Here is a 23,541-nt window from a genome sequence, read left to right as displayed (position 1 = left end):
CCCCCCCTATAATCCAGCTGGTGGAAGCAAGTCCCAGCTCCCCCCCCCCTATAATCCAGCTGGTGGAAGCAAGTCCCAGCTCCCCCCCCGCCCCTATAATCCAGCTGGTGGAAGCAAGTCCCAGCTCCCCCCCCCTATAATCCAGCTGGTGGAAGCAAGTCCCAGCTCCCCCCCCCTATAATCCAGCTGGTGGAAGCAAGTCCCAGCTCCCCCCCCCCCTATAATCCAGATGGTGGAAGCAAGTCCCAGCTCCCCCCCCCCCCTATAATCCAGATGGTGGAAGCAAGTCCCAGCTCCCCCATATGCCCCAGCTGGTGGAAGCCCCCACCTTCTCTGCTCCCTTTGCCCTGCTCCACCCCACAGCCCAGCTTGGCCAGCACCCCCGAGCGGCTCAACCTCCTCCCACTCATTCCCTCACCTAGCCTCCCCCTTTCCCACAGTCCTCCACCATCCCACAATGCCCAGCGGCCCCACGCCCCGGCTCCCGAACGCGCGTCCAGCTCCCCCCTGCCCCTCCCTTCCTGCTCGGCCAACCAAACTTGCAACCTGCTCCCTCTGCGGGCCCCGCCCCCGGGCCGTTACTAGCCCCGCCCCTCCCGGCTAAGAAGCGCTTCCCATTGGTGGCGGCCGCAGTCAGTTAGGCCTTGTTTTCAGGGGCAGCGGGGTAGGCTGTGCGCGCTTGTCGCTCGCTCGGCGGGGCTGAGGGGGAAGGAGGGAGCGGGCGGTGCAGCCGGGCGGAGGGGAGCGCGCCGAGGGGTGGGAGCGGTGCTAGGCCTGGCCGGAGGGGTCCCGGGCTCGGGGGCGAGGCCGGGTCCCGGGCTGAGGAGGCCGGGCCGGGCCGCGCGGGGGGGGGTCCCGGGCTGAGGAGGCCGGGCCGGGGGTCCCGGCGGCGGCGGAGCCATGACTCTGGAGTCCATGATGGCCTGTTGCCTGAGCGACGAGGTGAAGGAGTCGAAGCGCATCAACGCCGAGATCGAGAAGCAGCTGCGGAGGGACAAGCGCGACGCGCGCCGGGAGCTCAAGCTGCTGCTGCTGGGTGAGGAGCCCCCCCCCCCCCGCGGCCGCCGCCCCGCGGCCCCCCCGGGCCCCCCCCGCCCCGGATCTTTTCCGTGCCCGCCCCACCCCCGCCCTGGATCCCTCCCCGGATCCCTCCCCTTCCCCCCGGATCCTTTCTGTGCCCCCCCCGCCCTGGATCTCTCCCCTTCCCCCCGGATCCTTTCTGTGCCCCCCCCCGCCCTGGATCTCTCCCCCATCCGGCTCTGGATCCCCTCCTTCACCCCCTCCTGCCTGGATCCCCCCCTTTGCTCTGGATCCCCCTTCACCCCCCCCCCTTTGCTCTGGATCCCCCCTCACCCACCCTGCCCTAGATCTCTTCCTTTTCTGGGTGCCCTGCTCCCCCCCCCCCAGCACCCTCCCTGGTCCCCAGAGCACCTGCTCTGCTCTGGAACACCTTTTGTTCTCCCCCAGAGCACCTGCCCTGCTTTGGATCCCCTCCTCTTCTTCCCCTGTCCTCCGACCCCAGCACCTGCCCTGCTCTGGATCCCATTCTTTTCTCTCCCCCGCCCCCCATCCCCTGGATCTCCTGCCCCTTCGTCCCATCATTCCCACGCTGAATGTGGCTTTCACTCCCCTGCATCAGTTGCCTTCTTCCCCAATGATTATTGCTGTGAGCGCATCCCTTGCAGCTATATGGGCCCTCCTCTGCATGTGGTAAAGTAGGCACTCTTCGCACCAATCACATGGTTAAAAACTATGTCCCTTTTAAGCTCTACATGTATTTGTTGTTGACAATAAACATGTTTATTACACTAGTGCCTGTGGCCCAACAAAGAATGGGGTCCTATTGTGCTAGGCACGATACTAACTACTCAGTAGTAGCCATCCTTCCTTCCCCCATCTTAGAACCCACATGTTAATCTCTAGTGATGCTCTGGAGGCACATCTGTGCTGGTCAGACCCCCAACTCCGCACACCTTTTTGTACTTATCAGAGTTGACAACTGTCAGGCACTTTGCCGTTGTCCAGAAAATAACTTGTGAGGAAAAACAATATGGGAAATTTGTTTAGAAGTTACCATGCCCTTCTTTTTAATCTTCCTTATTCATTCCAGATTTGGAGTAATTTTAATAGTGAAGCTGGGGGCTGACTGGTTTATTTGTTTTCTTTCATAGTGGATTTTGTGTTAAAATTGCTTTTGACATAAGCAGAAACTTCAAAATTGATAATACTTTTAGTCTTAAAAAAATCCTTTTGAAGAACTCTTTTATAGGGGAGCTGGACCTACTGCTTTATTTGTGTTTGCGAATTTTCATTATTAAAACTGATGTAATTATATATTGTTGGCAGACTTCTGAGTCTTTCATTAACATCTCTTCATGAAGGAATCCTCTCCACCTAGTCTGGTGGTGTCTATGGTCTTCTCCCTCCGTTGTTAAATGCGGGGAACTTATCCAGCTATAGCCCCCCAGGTCCCTGGGTACCATTCTTTCCCTCCCATTCTCTCCTCTAGTAGGGCACAGAGATCTCTAAACCAACCTGGAGGGAGGGCTTGGAGAAATAAAGATAAGGCACAGTAAATCTGAAGTCAAGTGGAGTAATAAGTATGGAGCAGGATTAGCCCAGGAAAGGAAAGTAGTCAGGAGTTGCTCTAGGAGTGGGGCTCCACTGTACTAGAATAAGGACATACCTGTTCAGATACCACACTGGTGGGGTGAGAGTGTCATTTAAGTATGTAAACAAAATGTTGTCTGTGTTCATATCTCCATCAGCATACTAAGGTGTATCATAGTACTTCTGAGGTTCCTCGTGGATAGGGAATCAGTTCTTCTACATGGTTTTTGGAGAGTTGCCATCATAAGTTTTCAAAAAATAATAGATTACGGACTTCAATGTTAGCAGGAAATGTGATGCTGGGTGCAGGTAGCCCATAAGCTACTCTTAACCCATGAGGCCTATGAAAACACTAAGTTATTGCTGCTCTTTTATACATTCTGTCATGGGCCTTGTTCATCTATTGTATCTGTGATTTCAAATCAAAATGGGAAGCAGGTCTGATTAAATAAGGCTGTTTAATTTGATATGTGTACTGAACTGGCATGCCAGTCAGGGTTGTTTGAAGATGTAAGGTGGTCCAGTTCGAAATCCACATGTGGGTATGTCTGCATCAGCTTTACAAAGCTAAGCGAGGCTGGGTCTGGCCAGGAATGACTGAATAGGCATATCTAGGTTGATGCATAGTGGTGTTACTGATTGAGTAAATGATGTACTTTCTTCCTAGCCATTAATAGTACAGTATCCCAGCAGCATGTTAAAAGCATGATGGAGGTGCTGCTGTCCAGGTGAAATGTAAAACCAGGTTTCTGATCACTTGTCAATTTTCTTAAGGCTGAGTCTATATTAGGGAACTTTCCTTCCCCCAAATCTAATTGGCTTTAAAAACCGTTAATGTGAACCAGTTTTAAAACTGGTTGTACCATGGTTAGAGTAAGCTCCAGGAGGTCTGAACCATTCCTTGACTCAACTAGTTTGAAAACTGATTCATTAAAAATTTTAAAAAAACAAAACCTCGAGCTGCCTGGACCCTGGCCTACAACTGGCTCCAACCTGTTTTTTAAAATCAGTTCAGCTAAACTTTTAAAAAAACTAGTGAGGATTTGTGGGGAGACATCCATAGTTTAGACAAGGCCTAAGAATAACAGCGTTAGCCCTAATAACTGCATTCTGCCTCCTTATATTCATTTTCACTTTCAATAGGATATGGTACTCTTCACTGCCTCTCCTAAACTGTTACATAGTACTAAGCAGCAGTCATGTTAGCCCCTAAAGGGGGTTGTTCTAGCGGTGGGTAAAGTTAATTTCCTGTATGTGGTTCCTAGTCCTGTGTGTGGTTCAGAATCCTTTGGTGTGTATGGTGGAGCATAAATGCAGATCATGTTAGTTAGAGAGAGGCATTTTCTTGGTTAAGAATTTTGGGGAGGGCAGGATATATTTTAAGAGAAATCATATAAACAGTAGAGTATCAATAAGAATGCAAAATAAGCAGAGGTAATTTCTTCCACACAGCTTCGCTGTCCAGTGTGGTGACAGTTGGTTTATATTGAAGCTTGAACCAGAATTACTGAGTGAAAAATAGAAATGCTGTTATGAGTTGGGCTGCTAATAAATAGTGCTATTTCAGTGCTTCAGTTACTGCCCGCCGATACTGGGCATACGTTAATCTTTTTAATGAAGAAAATGAGATTATGTTTCCTGTGTAAAGTTACTTGGGTCCCAGAATAATATGAAAGTAAGCAGTGGGTGCCATTGACCCAACATGAGTTCGTTTTCAAATGCATTTGTCATCAGCAACACTTATTGTAAACTAGGTGGCTTTTATGGGTTGACTGAAGGAATGGTGAGCTCAGATTATTCCCTTATCTCAACACTGTCGTATAAAGAAGGTTATTATGTCCTTATGAAGACAGGAGACTATCCTCACTGGTGGTTTCAGGGTCCCATCACAGTGATGGTGTGTATATTGTTGAGGGACCGAAGCCAAGCAGGAGGCACGTATTTAAAAATGGAAGGTCAGGGGTTGTGCATTTGATCTCTTGTGTGCTAGAATAAGTGAACCTAAGTTAGTGATCTGGTGCTGAAGTTTGTATTACAGTTGCATCATCAAAGTGCTTTGAGGTGCCTCAACTCTTTGTTGGTTACTGTGGTAAAAGCACGAGGAAGTGTTCTCACCACAGTGTACTCAACCGCAAAGATTTCACTTTCTGATTTTTTTTTTTTTCTCTTTGTGGTCTAACTTTTTAGAGGAGACCAAGATAGCTAGTTAGTGGCAGTAACAACATTTGTTTTATTTATTGATGCATCTGAAGTGGGTTTTTTTACTCACAAAAGCTTATACCCAAATAAATCTGTTAGTCTTTAAGGTGCTACCGGACTCCTTAATGTTTATTTTAATGTTCAGTAAACTGAGACATTAAAAATTCTGCTAGGCTCTTTAGTCTTTTCTTGCTCTTTCTGGTTTGGTGTTTGGTTTTGGGTTTTTTTCTGCTTGGGTATTTGTTTATTGCCCTGCAGTATAGACATAGGAACTTCAGAATCTACTCAAAGGGAGTAATTATGTGCATTTGTGATAAATTAGCCTCTGTCTTAATACATAGAACCCCCCTGATTTCTAGTTGGAGATCTGATTGTTCACGTTGCTGAAGCCAGGCATTTTCCATAGATTGTGTCCCTGAATCTGGAGAGTTGAAGGATTTGTCACCTTCCTAATATTTCTCAAGATGAGCATGCGTCTGGGTTCATTATCCGGGTAGTCTGTAATACATGGGCCAATATAATCAGCAAAGCTCCATATTGAGTCAGCTTTTAGTTAAATGCACATCAACTGCAAATCTGGGGAAACTTCCACAAGAGCATTCTGTAGAATGATTGAACATATTTCTGGAGAATGGACAATGTACAGTTGAGCTATTGCTCTGTGAAGGAATTAGCTGCAGACTGTGTAAGGTGGCTATGGGGGGACGGTCTGTGGAAGGCATATATGGTTGATCCTTATAGCTGATCAGTAGCCATATAAATGAATACATACAGAAGAGGGCGCTGGACAAAACCCATTATCCCCCAAGGCTAGTTGGGTCTTGATTGTGGCAGGGCTGTGTGAAGCCTTTCTTTGCCAACCTTTCTCCCTCACACTTACCCTGCAAGGTAAGAAAGTTTTCACGTTGTCCCTTTCCTGCTTTTTATTTTCATCATTGGACTGTCACCTGATGTAGCTTCCATCTTCCTAAGCCCCTAATGGCAGGAATGTTGATCTGCCCACCTGACTGCAGGTACAGAATGCAGGCTTGGTAAGAGTTGGGGATGTACGAAACATCCAACCAGTGCAACTCTACCTTGCCTTCCCAAACTGGTATTAAACCAGTGTCGTGAGGGAGGCTTGTACCATGTGATGAGTGGTGTGTGGTCTGCATTGTACTTGCAGCGCTGCCTTTTTGGATTTGGAGCACATTCTTGCCATCCCTTTTCTTTTATTGGAGATGTTAGCGGTTAGTGCTTGGCGGTGTTGAAGCAACACTCACGTGACATCTAGCTGATTTTAAAGTCTGTAGTTTAAGGTATTGCACGTACAACAGAGTCTGCAGAGTCTTCACTGTTGCTGTGCAAGAGACTCACACAAACGGGGGAGACTGACTAGGCCAAGTACTGTTGAATGCCACAGTGTAACAAACAGAAGAAACAAGGAAGACTCTCAGATCTGTGGGTTAAAGTAAACTTCAGTATTACTTGGAACAGTAGTCGGTAAAAGCTTTTAGGCAAAAGAGTAACTTTTCCTAAAACTTTAGGAGTCCTCTTGCCAAAATTAACATAAGCCACCTATCTGCTTGATACCAGTTGTGTCCCTCTTACTTAGCCCCTAACTGATAAAGGATGACTTTGTTCATTTCAGCAGGGATAGAGATTTAGTTCTGATCTTGCTGCATCTCAGGGGGGTCTGGACTTCTTATTTACCAATTCCTGCTGTTTGGCCTGCTGGTCTCTGTATGTGTTTTTAACTCTGCTTGGCAGTAGAGATTTGAGATTTCCTTTCCTCGTCCCCTTCACAAGTTGTTTCTCATCCAAACTTCTTAAAATAATCCAGAAAGGATTACCACTTCACGTGGTGGTGGTGATTGTTTTTTTTTTTGTTTTTGTTTTTTAAATATTTCACTATCAGATGGTGGTTTCAGGCCACTGAGAAGAAAAATGTATGGTGAAGGTAGTTTTTTGATCCCTTCTTCCTTTCAGAGCTGCTCTTTCTAATATATTGAGTTCATATCTAGTAAGGAGGTGTCTAGATTGGGTTGGGAAAGAGTGATTGTACTAAAATAATGAGAATTCTACTGGAGCTTTCATGATCTAACAGCCTTCCCCCACGCCCATTGGCATCCCAGTTTGTATAATGTACTAATTTAGGAATATATCAGGGAGTTTAGCTGAAGCTGTGATTATAGCATCAAGCTGGATTGTATGGGAATAGGTCAGGTGTGCCGGACGGACAGGGCTTTTTGAGGCAGGATGTGTGGGAGTGTCTGTAATGTAAGATTTGGTGTGTGTACCAGAATTGCTTTTAGCCTGTCAAAAAGAACAAGTGCTCTTTCTATCATGCTCAGTTAGGCTTATAGTTGACATTGGATGGGCCCACCAGGGCCACTATATAGACTTTCAAAAAGGAACTGGAGAAGTAATAATCAATGGAGTAGATCCGCTTGGGTCCATTAATAGGTGCAGTGGAGTAGGATGCAATAATAGCTTCACTCCCTCTGTACCACACCTCATTTGTGATCTCTGTTGACTTTTCCTTTCGTTTCTTCATTTGCAGGCACTGGGGAAAGCGGGAAGAGCACATTTATCAAACAGATGAGGATAATTCATGGCTCAGGCTACTCTGAAGAGGACAAAAGGGGCTTCACCAAGCTGGTGTACCAAAACATCTTCACTGCCATGCAGTCCATGATCAGGGCCATGGAGACCCTGAAGATTCTATACAAGTACGAACAGAATAAGGTGAGCCAAAGTGCAGAGCTCCATCAAGCCATCGTTTCGTCGCTTGGTGGATTTGCTTCACCAGTTCATGTTTGTCTGAGGGTTTTTTTAGAGCACGGCTGTAGGTTCGTGCCCTGTATTTGTGCTGCCTTTTGTACTATATCTGCTACCTGTTCAAACTTCCTGGTAGTTGGCCCCGTATGGCAGTTGTATCCCTCACTGCTTCTGTGGTACTATGCTGCTCTGTGCCTTTATTAATAGGGTGTCAACAGGGAGTATAACAGTGTTCATTTGGCTAGACGTGTGTGTTGTCCCACATAAAAATTTCAAGGGGTGCGAACTGATCTGCACCCACCTCAGAAAGACCAAAGCATTTTGAGTGTGCCAGGCCTTCCTCTGCATGACCGGTGTCATTACAGAGCGCCAGAAGGTGCATAAGGGAGCTGCTGAGAGCCCAGAAGATTGCACGATTAGAGTGACACCTACTAACAGCGGCAGATGGAGATCTGTCAGTTTTCCTTTTATTAACCTTTCTTTAAGGATTTGTAACTCAACTCAAAAATTTATTCTGGGATGAAGCTTGGTTTACAAGATTTTGTAAACTTTTGGGCTAAATGTGTTTTAAATTAGTTCAGCTGGCTTTAAGGTGTATGAATGCAGATGCCTTTAAGTGTGTGAGTGTCAAGAACTTAGATGTTCACATGCTCTGCTGTCACAACACTTAGTGGATTTATTTTTCAAAATGAAACTGTGTGAAGGTTATACCAGGCTTATTGTATGTTGCTGTATTTTAACTTTTTTAATAGCCACATAGGGACTGGGAGGCCCGAGGAGATTAGTAATAGGGTGTGGCACCTTTCTTCTCTAGATCATTGGTCCAAATTGAGGCCCAAGTCAGTCTAGACTTGAAGATATCACTACTGAGTAGTAAATGGAAAAAGTCGAAGGGCTCAGATGAGTTCTTAATGACCAGGTATCCACATCATAGCTGCCTCTAACCTGGCCCTCTTATTAGCATTCTCAACAGAGAGGCCAAGGATTGAATGGTTCTTGAAGGCTGAACTCCCCTTTGGCCTTTAGAGAGAGTCTATCTGGGTCCATGCTGAAGCATGGGCATGGTATGAGGATGCTTGCATTACCCGTGTTTTCTCTGGGGTGTGGTTAAAGGACTCTGGGGCTATAATCTGTCACCTTCCACAAATGCTTAATGTACATAGAAAAGCAAACTAGATTAAAGTCTCTCTCTGAAGACAAGTATAGTGTGGGTGAACAGACATTGCTTCTCATTGCATCCAGAAAACCCTTAGGAATTGCAGTATTGGTGTGTAGTAGTTATATTACATGCTGCAGTGATGATTTCAGTCCTGCTGCAGTGATGATTTCAGTCCTGCTGCACTTTGTGATGTCAGTTTTGTTCTGATTATCTTTTTCCTCCTCCATGAAAGAAGAGGTCTTGATTATAACGGACTGCAGTAAGGTCTCCCACACTCTTAAAATATAGGCTAAAATCAATTAAAGCTTTAAAATGAAACACGAGACAGCTATGTTCTAGTAATAAAACTGACTGCACTCCCCCGTCAGGCAGTCCGGGACTCCACACTCTGAGATCTGTGCTTGGGTTTTGGTATTTTCTAAACAGTAGGTGACTTATGCTCCAGCACAACTTGGTAAGTTAAGTTCAGAGAATCGGTTGCCATTTCTGTTTAAATCATTTCTGTTAAGGATCACGTGATGCTTCCAGGAGCTTTCACAGATGTGCCTGCTACTGAGAATATAAAATAGTTGTTTTTCCTTTTTCAATTTGTACTTAGATCTTCTGTTGGATATCTAAGTACAAATTGAACAGATAATTTTTAGATGTCTAGTCTGCCCATTACTGTCCTGTTGCAGCTGATGTAAGCAGCTTGACCAGCATTCAAGATACAGCATTCCTGGAGCCCTTGCAAGAGGATCTAGGTTTAATGTATGCTCACTTGCCTTTCACCTTCTATCCTCAGACCAATGCACTGCTGATTCGGGAAGTAGACGTAGAAAAAGTCTCAACCTTTGAGCAGCCATATGTAAGTGCAATTAAAACCTTGTGGACTGACCCTGGAATCCAAGAGTGTTATGACAGGAGGCGAGAATATCAGCTCTCCGACTCAGCTAAGTAGTAAGTACATAAGCACTCTGGCACGCTGCTGGATATCAGGGCCATGTTGGCTAAACAAAAGCTTCCTAAAACTTAGCTGATGTCTACAGATGCCTGAATATGGTTCACACTGCAAACTGGCCCTGCTGTCTTTTAGTTTTTGTAGACTATCCTCTTTCTTCCTATTACTTCACCCCATGATATAGGTATATCTATCTGCTAATGATTTAGTCTGGTGGGGTAGTCTAGGAAATGTGGGTGTATGCTTCTGAGTTTGAACTGTAAGCATATGCCTCCCTGCCTTTTCAGTAACTCTGGTTCCAAATAACTGTTGTCACCTTGCTTTTTTGATTCTGGTTTTTGTGGCTTCAGTTGTTCGATACAAAGAGCTCTGGCGGGAGATGGGATCAGGGGATGGGATGGGATAAGTGTGTTTTTTTTTTTTTTTGTTTTTTTTTTAAGTACTGGAATGTCTGGAAGATCCATACACTCTTGTAACACCACCAGCCATTTCCCACGATTTCTGTTGGGTGATAAATGGAGCTGTTCACACCTCGGTCCCAGGATGTACAGATGGCTATGCAGTGCCCACCCAGACCATCTCTGTACCCTGTTCCTGGTTCCTACACAGCAGAAATGCCACTTTCCCCTGTTGACTTAGCCTTACGGAGCTACGGTTGAGGGGGATCAGGATTTGACATTTGGAGCTGTTGCAGAATATCTGAGTGCATAGAGACTCTGGAAGATGGCATTGTGTTGGGTCATACAGATTTTTTTTTTATAACCAGAAGGGTGTGAGGTGTGACACATGGCAGTTACTACATCAGAAGGGATTCTGGGGAATTGATAGACAGTCATGAAATTTACATGTGGAGAAACCTATTAGGTCTCCTTGGGATTCAGTGAAAGGTTGTTCCCTGAAGTATGTTTTCCAGTACTTGGTCCTGTCCCATTTTAAATGATCCTAGTGATGCTTCAAGCAGTCAGATTTCTTTTGGTCTCCTTAACGTGTGGGGGAGAAAGGAACATATGGCTATAATGTGTTGAAACCCCCATGAGTGTGACCTACAGTCTAAGGTGCTTTTTTTCCCCCCTTCATATGCCTCTCACAGCTACCTTAGTGATGTGGATCGAATCGCAACTCCAGGATATCTACCAACCCAGCAAGATGTGCTACGGGTTAGAGTTCCTACAACCGGAATAATAGAATACCCCTTCGACCTAGAGAATATTATCTTCAGGTACTGACGCTGTAGCCCATGCTATAACTGTTCTCTCAAGTGGGACTGAACTGGGGGAGGACTACTCTTGGCTTTTTTAAACTACTGATCAAGAGTACCCATGTTCTTAGGTAGGGAGGACTTTAGCATGCGTTTGGGAAATGGGCGGGGGGGGAGATTTATTGTGATTTTTAAGTTGATTAAGGGCATCTGAGTGAGAGGAGTTGAAACCAATAGCTTCTGGGAATTGAGGAGGGTGTTGGTTAAATGGCATAGTTTGGAACTATACTTGCTGATTCTATCTAGAGAGCCTGAGGTGGATGTACAGCTGGAATTGTTAACACATCACAGGAGGAGCAACATGCTGGCACCTGATGAGTACATAACAGCTCACCAGCCCATTGGACAAACTGTTGGTAGCTTAATCCAGCAAGAGAAAAACTAAGCCCTCTTCTGGCAACACTGGTTTGAAACATAACTCCTGGCAAGAAATTCTTCTATCTTCATGCAGTGTTTAGGTTCTTTGATCCACGTGTCTTTAACTCTAATGAGAGATCCTGCTTTCTCTGTACTGATTCCTTTGTGTATTCTCCAGTGTGTCTTCCGAAGGTGCTCTCCTATGAATAGCTTGTGCCATCAGGATTTGACTCACTTCTGCATCATATGTGTATCTATAGGTTTAACTGTGCCTTTATACGATCTCCAAATATCATGCCTCTCTATGTACTGTTTAACATATTTGCTACTTTGTAACAGGCATTCTCCTTTATTCTATCTAAATACTTATCTGGTCCATGCTGTCATAACATGTAATGTTCTAGGAGGGGGAAGAGTGAACATGTGGTAGAAAAAGGGACTAGAAACCTGGATTTGGGGTTCAGTTCTTAGCTTTGCTGCAGTGCAAGTCACCACCTCTGATTTGTTGTTCCCCATCTGTGAAATGGGAATAACGCTCCACTGAGATATAGGCACTGGACTGGACTTAGGTGGCTTTGTTTTATAATTTTTTTTGGAGATCCGTTTATAAAAGATGCAATAGAAGTGAGATGCAGGTGAAATATAGTGGTTCAAATTACGGACCCAGTATCCTGATGGCTTTTCTTAGGCATATGGTGTGAATGTGTGGTTGACTGGGTTTCATGCTTTGCCTGTGGATTAGCATAACTCCATTCAGCATAATGTCCTGGGGAAAGCCCAATAGCCAAAGGAAGTCCTTAACCTCAAACTTTCTCTCACAATCAGAAGTTTTAATATAAAACCTTAATATCAAAATGTAAATAGCTTTGGCATTTGGTAGAACAGGATTCAAATGGATTTGCCATAGTTTCTTTTCAGTCTCCATAGTTCAGGGTGATGGATGAGCCTGGTTTCAGACGCTCTGCTTAGTGAACGAGGCCAGGATGCAAACAGGAATGAGGATGCTTGTATTTGCGGTCAGTCTCCCAAGAAAAAGAAATGGGTCAAACGTGGAGGTGGCTGTGGAATTAGCATTCCGAGAACTTCCTGTTACGCTGTCTGAGCACAACTGCTCGTAGAGGACATGTTACTGTATCATGATGCCTGCTTCACTTTGGGGGGAGAAAGTTGTTTCTCCCGTTCATATCCTAGTGCTTTGGGTGCAGGCGAAGAAGCTCTTATTGATCCTTGACAGCCTATTGCTTTGATAGATTGTATGTCTTTCTCTTCCTTAGAATGGTGGATGTTGGGGGTCAGAGGTCAGAACGAAGGAAGTGGATCCATTGCTTTGAAAATGTGACCTCCATCATGTTTTTAGTAGCCCTTAGTGAATATGACCAAGTTCTAGTGGAATCTGATAATGAGGTAAGCCTGAGCAAGAGTAGGCCCTAATGATGAGGGGAAAGTGGGGAGGGTCGTTCTGATTTTCTTGGAGGTTGGTACTGAATTGCTTGGTGCCAAGAGAACTGGAACTTGAATTAGTAGTAACTTGTTTTTGGCCTTCAGCTTTTCCCACTACAAAGAGAACCTAGGGCTAAATGGGTCATGACACTTCTGGAAACAGGGTACAAGATAGATTTCAAATGCACAGTGCACTCAAATTCTACAGAAATATTCTCATGTCAGTGGGTGTCCCACATCTTAGGTTCTCTGCGACCCTGATGAAAAGCCCTCAAGCTCTTGCACATGTTCCTTTTTTCTCTCCCATCTTAAATTTCCCACCCTAGATACCTTGTATCATTGCAACTATCTTGCCAAATAATGGCTAATCTCTTTGCCTACATCATTATAGTGCCTTGAACAGCTGGAAGAGCATCTGTTAAGCAGCAGCAGGCACTCCTTCTCATGAACCAACACATACCTTTGTTGGGAACAAATCTTCATGACCAGAAGTTGATCCCAAATCGATCACATGGTAATGAAAAGCATAAAATGACTTGGGCAAATAAGATGGCACATTGGCAAGTAATTAAAACCAGCCAAATTAAATTCAAGTCAGTCACAGATGTTGCACTTGTTTCCTACGTACACACTCCACTGGACCAAAACTGAAATGGGACAAAGGTGTTCAATACAGGACATCTGAGATATCTGGGGTGATGTGGATGAGTTCATGTGTCTAGGATTAGAGATGGCCAGGTTTTCACAAATGAGGGTTTTTGGTGTGTTGATGTGGTTTATTTCTTGCATCAGAACCGGATGGAAGAGAGTAAAGCCCTTTTTCGGACCATTATCACCTACCCATGGTTTCAGAATTCTTCTGTTATCCTCTTCCTCAACAAGAAAGATTTGTTGGAAGACAAGATCCTGTACTCCCACCTTGTTGACTATTTCCCAGAGTTTGATGGTAAGTGATTTTTAAAGAGGCTCTTTCAAACTAGAATGAACCTTTTAAATAAGGGGAGGGGGGAGAAACCAACAGCAAAAAACCTGTGAGATTTTTAATTAGGTATTTAATTCATATGTGAGTGGGCTTCTGTTTGCTGCTTTCTTCTGTTTGATTTACAGTGAAATCTTGATGCTATAAAATGAGTATGTTACAGATTCAGCGCTGAATTTGTTGTAGGATCGAGTGGCGTTGGGAGGAGACAGACCTTTCATTGGGTAGAAATACTTTTCATAAAGAGCAAAAGTGGCGAGTAAATTTGACTATCTTGATCTTCATGTAACTTGTGGATTCTGACTGAAAAAACAGCTGCAAACTTTTCATAGATCAACAATTAAAGCTGCCACCAAGTGTCACCAGAAACGCTGCTTCCCGTAGATCTGTGCATGGATCTCAGTTGAGCTACGATTATTTTGATTTCAGAGTATTAATTTGCATACCTGAAATATACATACAGGTGTACAACTTACTTCTAGACATGCAAGAATTTAGTGGTAGGACAGATGGAAAACACCAATTAGACCATCAAACCCCTTCTGCCAGAGCAGGGTGTAGCCCCTTCACATAGGCTAATTTATGGACTGGTCAAAACATCCAAGTCTTTTTTGATGTTGGTGTTGAAAAGCTTCAGGCAGGGTAAAATCCCTGTCAGTCTGCTATTCTCAATTTTGGATGATGTAGGGAAGCTCCCATTTGGGGTTAAGCTCTTCAGCATAAACAGTGTTTTCTGTAATCTCTGATCTGCAGATCAGTCTCCCGCTAAATTGGATGATACCAAATCTGTATGGGATTGAAGGTATATGGGAGACAGGAGAATAAGGTCAGACAAGCTTTTTTTCCTAAGCCCTCTCCTCCCAACTCTTAGCCCTTGGAGGCAGCTGAAAACTGCTGTCAGGATAAAGGGAGAGCCACCTTTTTTTGTTTGTTTTTTTTTGGCCATAGTTCACTGGCGGCAGTTGGAGAATCCCCTTTCCCCCAAAGAAATTTCTATCTGTTCCGTCTTCCAAGCAAGCTGCTTGCCTCATTATGGGCTTGTAACTAAACAGGTCCTAATTAGTCTTCTTTCCAGCCCTGGAGTCTCCTGCCCCCTGGTGTCAGAAAGTACAGACCTCTCTGAAGTCTTTACTTGTGGTAAATGTAGAGCAGGGGTTCTCAAACTGGGCGTCAGGACCCCTCGGGGGGGGGGGGGGTCACGAGATTATTACATGGGGGGGGGTCATGAGCTGTCAGCCTCCACCCTAAACCCCACTTTGCCTCCAGCATTTATAAGGTGTTAAATATATAAAAGTTTTTAATTTATAAGGGGGGGGGGTCACACTCAGAGGCTTGCTACGTGAAAGGGGTCACCGGTACAAAAGTTTGAGAGCCACTGTCTTCAAGGTTCTCACACTAGTCTGGAGATCATTGGTGGTCCATGGTGAATTCATTGGTCACATGGTGCTGGCTTATCTTCAGCTGCTAAATCACAGTAGAAGGTAGCAGAAAAGTATGTGAAATGCTTTCCGAATATTACTTTTCCATATAAGCAATTGCTGTAGCTGCCAAAGGATGATGTGTGATTGCGAATGGGATGTGGTCGATGATACTCTCTCAAGGTGTGGTCCATGCTACGGAAACAATATGTGAATACCAAGCACTTCAAATAGACGATAGAGCATCACCAGGTGTCTGTCTAAGGAGCTGCTAGTGGCATAAAGTGAACACTGACTGCAGCTCGTAGCTCTATAAACTGGCTGGTCAGATTGGAAACGCTACAGTTGGTTGTCTTAGGGGTGTTTCTTACTTCAAATCTGATTTTGTTCGGCATGCAGAAATAATGGGAACTAGATTTTGAGCTTCAGGGCACGAGGTGATTACTACGGGGTCAGGAAGAAATCTACAGTCCAAGGTCTGCATTATTTTACAGTTGACTAGATATGTTACAGGAGGATGAGATTCATTTACATGCCATTTCAGGATGCTGGTCCAGATGGCCTGTTCTTCTGGGAGGCTGTGTCAAATTCTGTGTTTCAAAGAGCACAGAGTCAGAGCTTGTTGGAGCTTGGTATTCTCAAGCTTAAAAAGCACCTACTAGGTTTTGACCAGTTAGTATTAGGCATAAGATGTTCCGGATTCCTTGACCAAGGGGGCTAAATTTTTTCTTCCTGCCTTTGGTCACATAACCTCCTACCCTTCGGGTGAGGGGGAGAGAGAGAAAGCAAACTAGCAATTCTGGGGTTTCAAACCAGGTAATGGACTGTACGCAGTGCTGTTTACTGTTGCCTTTGTTTGCTGCAGGCCCGCAGAGGGATGCTCAGGCAGCCCGGGAGTTCATCCTCAAGATGTTTGTGGATTTAAACCCAGACAGCGACAAAATCATCTACTCTCACTTCACATGTGCCACAGACACGGAAAACATCCGTTTTGTCTTTGCTGCCGTCAAGGACACCATCCTACAGCTCAACCTGAAGGAGTACAACCTGGTCTGACCTGCTCTGCCCCTCGCCCCCGTGGAGGCCTCCTTGTGAAGAAAAGACAAAAAAAGAAAAATTTAAAAATTACAGGAAAAAAAATCTTAATTTTTAATGATGTAATGATTGCAAATTGTCTGATCTGTGGAGTGGCGAATTTGCTCAGTGTTATCCTGGAGTCTCATGTCTCTGTCCACAGAGTAGTTGATTTCATATTTTTAACAAATTGCTTTTATTTCACAGTTAACGGGGGGGATACACCTCACTCTTCGGCACCTTGTTCACCTCTTAATTTTTGCCTACAGCCCAGGCAGCCTCATCTTGGGCTTTACTTTGTCACTTAGCCGCTTTTATTTTCCTCTTCATTCCCGTGGTATATATATAGAGATCTATAACTTTTCCGGCCAAGATTGTAAATTCACTGGACTGTGGGAGTGTGGAATGCTACTGGTCCCTTTGCCTTGTGCCATAGGGTGCCTCTGGTGTAATTGTTAATCCTGCTTGCTTTTTGTTCCCACTCTGCCCTCCCCAAGGACACACCCCATGGTTCACTGTGATGAAATGTTGGGGAGGAACGATTGCTCTCCATCTATAGCAAAAAACCCACAACAACAAAAAAGCCATCACTTTCCCATTCTTTGTACGGTTTAGTCTGGGTTACTTTTTTTTCGTATCCATTATAAAAGGTATGGAGACTGTGATGATTTTTTTTTTTTTTTTAAATTATTGATGTTCTATACATGGTTTGCTACATATTGCTGTATTTTGTTCATGGACTTTAAATGATGGGAGCTCTTGGAGCAATAGCTGCTGAGCCTGGGGAGAAGTGCCTGGCTGTATTATTATTTTTAAAAGTAGGCTCAATGTATGGAAAGAAACTTTCACTCCGAGTGGAGTGTACGGCACCAAGAGAGCGACTTCTCTATGCCGTGAAGATCAGAAGCTCACAGAGTAATTTTGTGGCATTTAAGCACCAAATTTTGCCGGATTGAAGACCTGAGGGGTCACATGCCATGCCTCTGGTTCTCTTGCATGCTGTGAACAGCAAGGAAGCCCTCATCATGTTTTGTGCCAGCTGAGTGCATTTGTAAGAGTGCTTCATTCCTGCCTGGCTCGCAGATTGCCTAGAAAGGACCAGAGTTGGGTGACATGGACTCTGGGGTGTGAGGAGGATTCTTACTGCTTGAAAAGGTTGTGAAAAGTTTTAGGAGGGGTTGGGGAGTTCTATTACTGTTTTTCCTGTCCGTGCTCTCCCTGAGACAGATGCTGCCATGGTTTTTCTTTAGAGAAGCATGGATTCTCTTTGGAGCACTTGCACAGATATTTGCTCCAGAGGTGCAGGGTGCCTGATAATTGAGAGTACAGCAGTCACTTAGAGTGTGTTGCTGAAGTGAGACTCCTGCAGTGGGATGGACAGCAGGCTAGTACAGGGGAAGGCAGCTGGGTTTGTTGATACAGGTGTTATTCCGAATGGATTCTAGGTGCCATATTGAATTCCACTCAGCTGAGAACTTCAAGCCCGTCTATCTCGTTTTATAGGCTTCCAGAACCTCAGGTGAGTGAGCAAACCAAAGCTCTGCTGCCTCCTGTATCTGCCTAGAGGAAGACTGCAATGGCAAAGCAAGCAGTGAGAAAGAAGCAGTGGCATCTGGACATATGTGAAATACGGGCAACACTAATGGTTCTATTACAATTCCAACAAGTAGCATTGGGTCCAAATTCTCTGGATAAACCAGACATGGCTTCAGTTGCATGTAGACTGCTGTTGGTTGCTTAAGGCTAACAAAGGCCCCAATCTCCCAACTGCACGGTTCTCATTTGTAGACTGAGCACTACATCGGTGTTTTGCACAAAATGTAATGAGATCAAACTGCCCCAGATGCCTTTGACGTGTAACACTAAATCTGGAGTTCACATTACTTTGCAGTCGTTCTGTTTTAGGGCTCCCTCGTGTTTTCCAGAATAGGAGAGGGAAGACTGCTATATTTCACAGAGCACTACAGAAGAAAGAAAGCTCTTGGAGGAGATGCCTGGCCATATCAGAGAACTGGTGTTGGAATAATAGCCTTGGGACCAACAAGTAGAGAACCCGGGTCTGGCTGAGAGTAGGGCAGCAACTGCTCGTAGAATCACTACATTCCTGATCCTGCCTAATGTTTAGGAGAAACAAGGGAGGGATTCTCTTGTATGCCAGGCAGCTTTGCACCAATTTTACTGTGTTTTTGTCTGTCTTTATGCCAAAATGATCCTTTTTGTCAAAAGTGTTCTATGAAGAGGATTTTCTAATTGTCTTGGGTCTATTCTAAATGCCATTCTTCTGGAACATACAGTGTGCCAGTCCTCCTGCTTCCCTGATCTTGTGAGTGGTTTGCACTGCATCCAATTGCTGTCAGTGGACCTGGCGCTAAGAGATTCAGATTCTTGAAACAAATGTCCCAGAGGTTCCTTTCCAAGGTTAATGATGGTGGCACTTCCCACTTGAATCACTTGAATCTGTGTGGGTATCATCCCTCTACCTGCCAAGCGAAGAGATGTTGACCTGGCACAGAAGGAAGGATCTTGTGTCATTCGTTGTGTGGAACAGAGTGAATTTGTCTATCTGTGATTTCTGGAAGGATTTTGGGCTTTAGAAAGATTGGAACACATGCTGTTTACCCTCCTGGTCCATTGTTTGGCATAGCTATTGGCATGGTCACCAGTTGGGCTTGAGGGTAATTGGGTGGGGATATCACATGTCAGGGCTGTCCCACAACTTGTTTTTGAAGTCTCATCTGACCTAGAGAAGGAACAGGTCAGAGTTGTGCACAAAATCCAAAGGTGTCTATGGGTTGTAGCATAGAAGAGAAGGCAGTGGAATTAGCCAGCCCTGCGTGGTGAGAGATGTCCTGTCTGCCTTCATCTTAGATCGTGAAGCATTCTTGCAGAACCAGCCTCTGCTCTGCATCTCTGGGGGCAGACCCCACAACAGATGCCTGCTGTAGTAAAAGTGCCAAATCAAAAACCAAACTTGCCGATTTCATCCTCTTCGGTGATAGGGCTGGTAATGAGCAAGGGATTGAAGCTCAAGACAGAAGTCTGTTGAGATTCATGTGTAAGAATCCCAAATCTTAGGCTGAGGAAACAGCCTCTTGGCCAAGCTCAATTCATAGTGCACTTTCTTTTGTCCTGAAGAAATAGGCCTACTCCAAGTCATCCTAAACTTTACAGTGGAGAGACCCATGGGGGAAGGAGGTGGGGAGAAGATCGTCCTGATTTTCCTTCCATTGGCGGCCCATTTCCTTGCATCATTCCACAAGGATCAATCATATGGTGAGCAACTGCCCCTCCCTGTTCCAGCCCTACTGCCTGTTTCCCTTTCTCCTGGAATCGGATTCTTTGGTCTGCTGTTGTTGCTTCCTAGTGATGTTGGCATTTCCTTCAGCTATGGGGTTTTTTTTCCTCACGTGTTTTATTACTTGGTAATTTTTTTAAAATGTACTTTCGGAGTGTGCTGACCATCGTATTGTACTATACAAACCCAGGTTGTTCGAGTCCAGCAGAGGTAAAGTCTGTAATGCAGCACCCAGTTTTAAAAGTATGGTTTGTGCCAATGCCCCTTCTTTAGTAGTGCCAGAGACTCTTTACAAGTGCCAATGTGGTGGAAATTATTTGGTTATACTTGTATATTATAGGATCCTGATTTAAACAATTTAAACATCCTATTTAAAAAGATACTATATAAAATGCTGTTTTTAAACCTTGTCATTTGAAATGCATGTATTGTTGTGCGTGTTGGGGTGGGGGGGAGGGAAGGGGGGAGGGGAAAGGAGTTTCTGAATAAGCTGCCCAGTGCCAGGGTCCATTCAGGCTCCAGACTCTTTTCCAGTCTAGGAGTGTGACCATTTCTTGGAACAGTCCTACTCTGGCTCCTGGGCGCTGACCCTTATTACAGAAATACCTGATGGAAATTTGATTTTCATATCTTTCTCCTGAAATAAATTCTCTGTTTGAAATTGGAATAAATTTTGTTCCTAAAACCGGTTCTGGTGATGTGGTGTTTGTTTGCTACTCTCCTTCACCTCCCACCCCCAGCTGGCTAAGTAACTTCTCCAGCAGGTTGGAGCTGCCTCTTATGGATGAAGGAGCCTCTTGAATGTTCTGACTTTCTGTAGCACATTTTCTCTGTGGGAAAGAGGGAGTTACCTGTATTCCTGGATTTTCGTAATCTTGAGTAAGGGCTGGTCTCCACTGAAACCTTACATCGGTTTAGCTACATCTGTCAGGGGTGTGAAAAATCCACCCTTCCCGAGAGATGTAGTCATGCCAACCTAATCCCCAGTATAGACCACGTTCGTTGACAGAAGAATTGTACAGGTGAAGCTCTCAGACTACAAGGCCTGGCATGCACTGCTCCATTGTGAACTGGTTGCTCATATAAACATGGAGTGTTGTGTGCTAGGATCTGTAATTTCATGGCTGCTTATTAACTGAGGAAGAGTGGTCATGGCAAGACAATTGTTGTATGTTTAGCCCACCTTTATGTTCTTGTCTGGTGTGTTGAGCGCTAAATGTTCTATGCATGTTGAGTGAAATGCATGTCCCAGAGTTCCCTGTCTGGGTCATGCGCTGCCTTTTTGCAGCTGGATGACAATCCACTAAATATAAACCAAACGTGGTGGATTGATTTCTTGCTACTTCCTCTTGGGAGATGTATTGGCCAAGGCTATTGAGTGCATTTCCTCTGTGCCCACCAGATGTCGCTAGTAGCACTCGGGCAGCTACAGCATCACCCTGAATTCCTGATATCAAGAATGATGCATCACGATCATGAGCACTTGGAATGGTAGGCTTTTGAAGACCCGGACTGATCTCTTGCACTTAAGGCAATTGGTCACAGGCAGAGACAGGCCTTTAAAACATGGTTATGGAATATTTCTTCCAATTAACAGAGTTAGACAAAAGTGCCCTTTGGGACAGCGACTGTTCTCTTTGTACAGTGCCTAGTGCGATGGGATCCTGGTCGTTGAGTGCAACTCCTAGGTGCCACGATGACATTACCACTTGCGCTGTTGATTTAATTGCAGTAAACTCATGCAATTAACTAAAAAGAAATTAATCGTGATTAATCGCAGTTTTAATCGCACTGTTAAATAACAGAATACCAACTGAAATTTATTAAATATTTTGGATGTTTTTCTACATTTTCAAATAGATTTCAGTTACAACACAGAATACAAAGCATACAATGCTTACTTTATATTTTTACTACAAATATTTGCACTGTAAACATGATAAAAGAAATAGTATTTTTCAATTCACCTCATACAAGTACCATAGTCCAATCTCTTTATCGTGAAAGTGCAACTTTACAAATTTAGATTTTTTTGTTACATAACTGCACTCGAAAACAAACAATGTAAAACTTTAGAGCCTACATGTCCACTCAGTCCTACTTCTTGTTCAGCCAATCGCTAAGAGAAACAAGTTTGTTTACATTTACGGGAGATAATGCTTCCAGCTTCTTATTTATAATGTCTCCTAAAAGTGAGAACAGGCATTCACATGGCACTTTTGTAGCTGGCATTGCCAGGTATTTACATGCCAGATATACTAAACAGTCGTATGCCCCTTCATGCTTCCATGCTAATGATGCTCGTTAAAAAAAAAAAATCATTAAATTTTGACTGAACTCCTTGGGGAAGAATAATATGTCTCCTGCTCTGTTTTATCCGCATTCTGCCATATATTTCATGTTACAGCAGTCTCAGATGATGACCAGCCCATGTTCGTTTTAAGAACACTTTCACTGCAGATTTGACAAAACACAAAGAAGGTACCGATGTGAGATTTCTAAAGCTAGCTACAGCACTCGACCCAAAGTTTAAGAATCTGAAGTGCCTTCCAAAATCTGAGAGGGACGGGGTGTGGAGCATGCTTTCAGAAGTCGTAAAAGAGCAACACTCTGATGTGGAAACTACAGAATCCAAACCATCAAAAAAGAAAATCGACCTTCTGCTAGTGGCATCCGCTGGTGGATAATGAAAATTAACATGTCAGTCTGCTATGCTTTGGATTGTTATTGAGCAGAATCCCTTATCAGCATAGACCCATGTCCTCTGGAATAGGGGTTGAAGCATGAAGGGACATATGGATCTTTAGTGCATCTGGCATGTAAATATCTTGCAACGCCGGCTAAAACAGTGCCATGCGAAGGCCTGTTCTCACTTTCAGATGGCATTGTAAATGAGAAGCGGGCAGCATTATCTCCTGCAAATGTAAACTGACTTGTTTGTCTGAGCGATTGGCTGAACAAGAAGTAGGACTGAGTGGACTTGTGGGCTCTAAGGTTTTATATTTTATTTTTGAATGCAGTTTTTTGTACATAATTCTACATTTGTAAGTTCAACTTTCATCATAAAGAGATTGCACTACAGTACTTGTATGTGGTGAATTGAAAAATACTGTTTCTTTTGTTTTTACAGCACAAATATTTATAATAAAAATAAAGTGAGTACTGTACATTGTTCTTTGTTGTAACTGAAATCAATATATTTGAAAATGTAGAAAACATCCAAATGGTATTCTATTATTGTTTAACAGTACAATTAATCATGATCAATTTTTTTAATCACTTGACAGCCCTAATTACTACTATTAATAGAAGCAAAGGTGTAAAACTATGAAGTCTAGTGTTCCAACCCTCCCTCCCTTCTGTGCATTATTTTGGAAGGGCCATTTCACTGTATTTTAGGAAAGCCTGGGGAACCCTTCTTAACAGAACTGCAAAGTAAAAATGAAAATGGAGGGGGTCTGTGGTGGGGAGAACTTCTGTGCTCAATACCCCACTAATCATAACATTTTAAAAATTGTTTAACTTTTCTTCTATGAAAATCCCTTTTGGCACTGCTTCACTTAAGTTATCTACCACAGTTGGCAGGAGGTCACATTCCTTGCCCTGAAGAGTTTACACCTGCAAATAGCCGCTGTCTCAGGGAAACCTGTACTGTCCCTCATGCATTTGCTACCTTCAAACAGTTCACGCTACATATACCATCTTCAGCACCAAGTGAATTTCCAAGGAAGAAAATTACACAAGGCTGTGACCTAATCCTGGAAACCTCTCTCCGTGTAAACGGTCCTGTTACCTCACATGAGGAGCCTCATTGAGGTTAAGAGATACAGGAGGAGATGGAAGTTTTCAGCAGAACAAGTTGCAACTTACAAACAGCCTGGCTAGAAATTATTTGTATTGTGGTAATACTTAGGAGCCCCCATTTTAGACTAAGACCTAATTGTACTAGGTGCCATGTAACCAGAAAACAAAAAGGCAGTTGTTACCCAAGAGTTTCCAATCTATCTGAGCCGGCTTACTGGTCTTTTCTGAATAATACCTCTTAACAGCCT

At 44.2% G+C, this 23,541-nt stretch overlaps 1 protein-coding gene across 1 annotated transcript; it reads left to right on the top strand.

The window, feature by feature from the left end:
- The first annotated feature begins 751 nt into the window (after positions 1-751).
- GNA11 (G protein subunit alpha 11) lies at positions 752-20,174 on the top strand. Its single transcript, XM_073324624.2, has 7 exons — positions 752-1,036; positions 7,352-7,536; positions 9,513-9,667; positions 10,759-10,887; positions 12,558-12,687; positions 13,516-13,669; positions 15,986-20,174. Exons 1-7 carry the CDS (start codon positions 901-903, stop codon positions 16,174-16,176), a joined length of 1,080 nt encoding a protein of 359 aa, XP_073180725.1. The 5' UTR covers positions 752-900; the 3' UTR covers positions 16,177-20,174.
- The last annotated feature ends 3,367 nt before the right edge of the window (positions 20,175-23,541 follow it).

Source organism: Lepidochelys kempii, chromosome 25, assembly GCF_965140285.1.
Source record: "Lepidochelys kempii isolate rLepKem1 chromosome 25, rLepKem1.hap1, whole genome shotgun sequence".
Lineage (NCBI taxonomy): Eukaryota > Metazoa > Chordata > Testudines > Cheloniidae > Lepidochelys > Lepidochelys kempii.
Note: the sequence above shows the minus strand (reverse complement) of the source record. Positions and strands in the feature narration are given on the sequence as shown.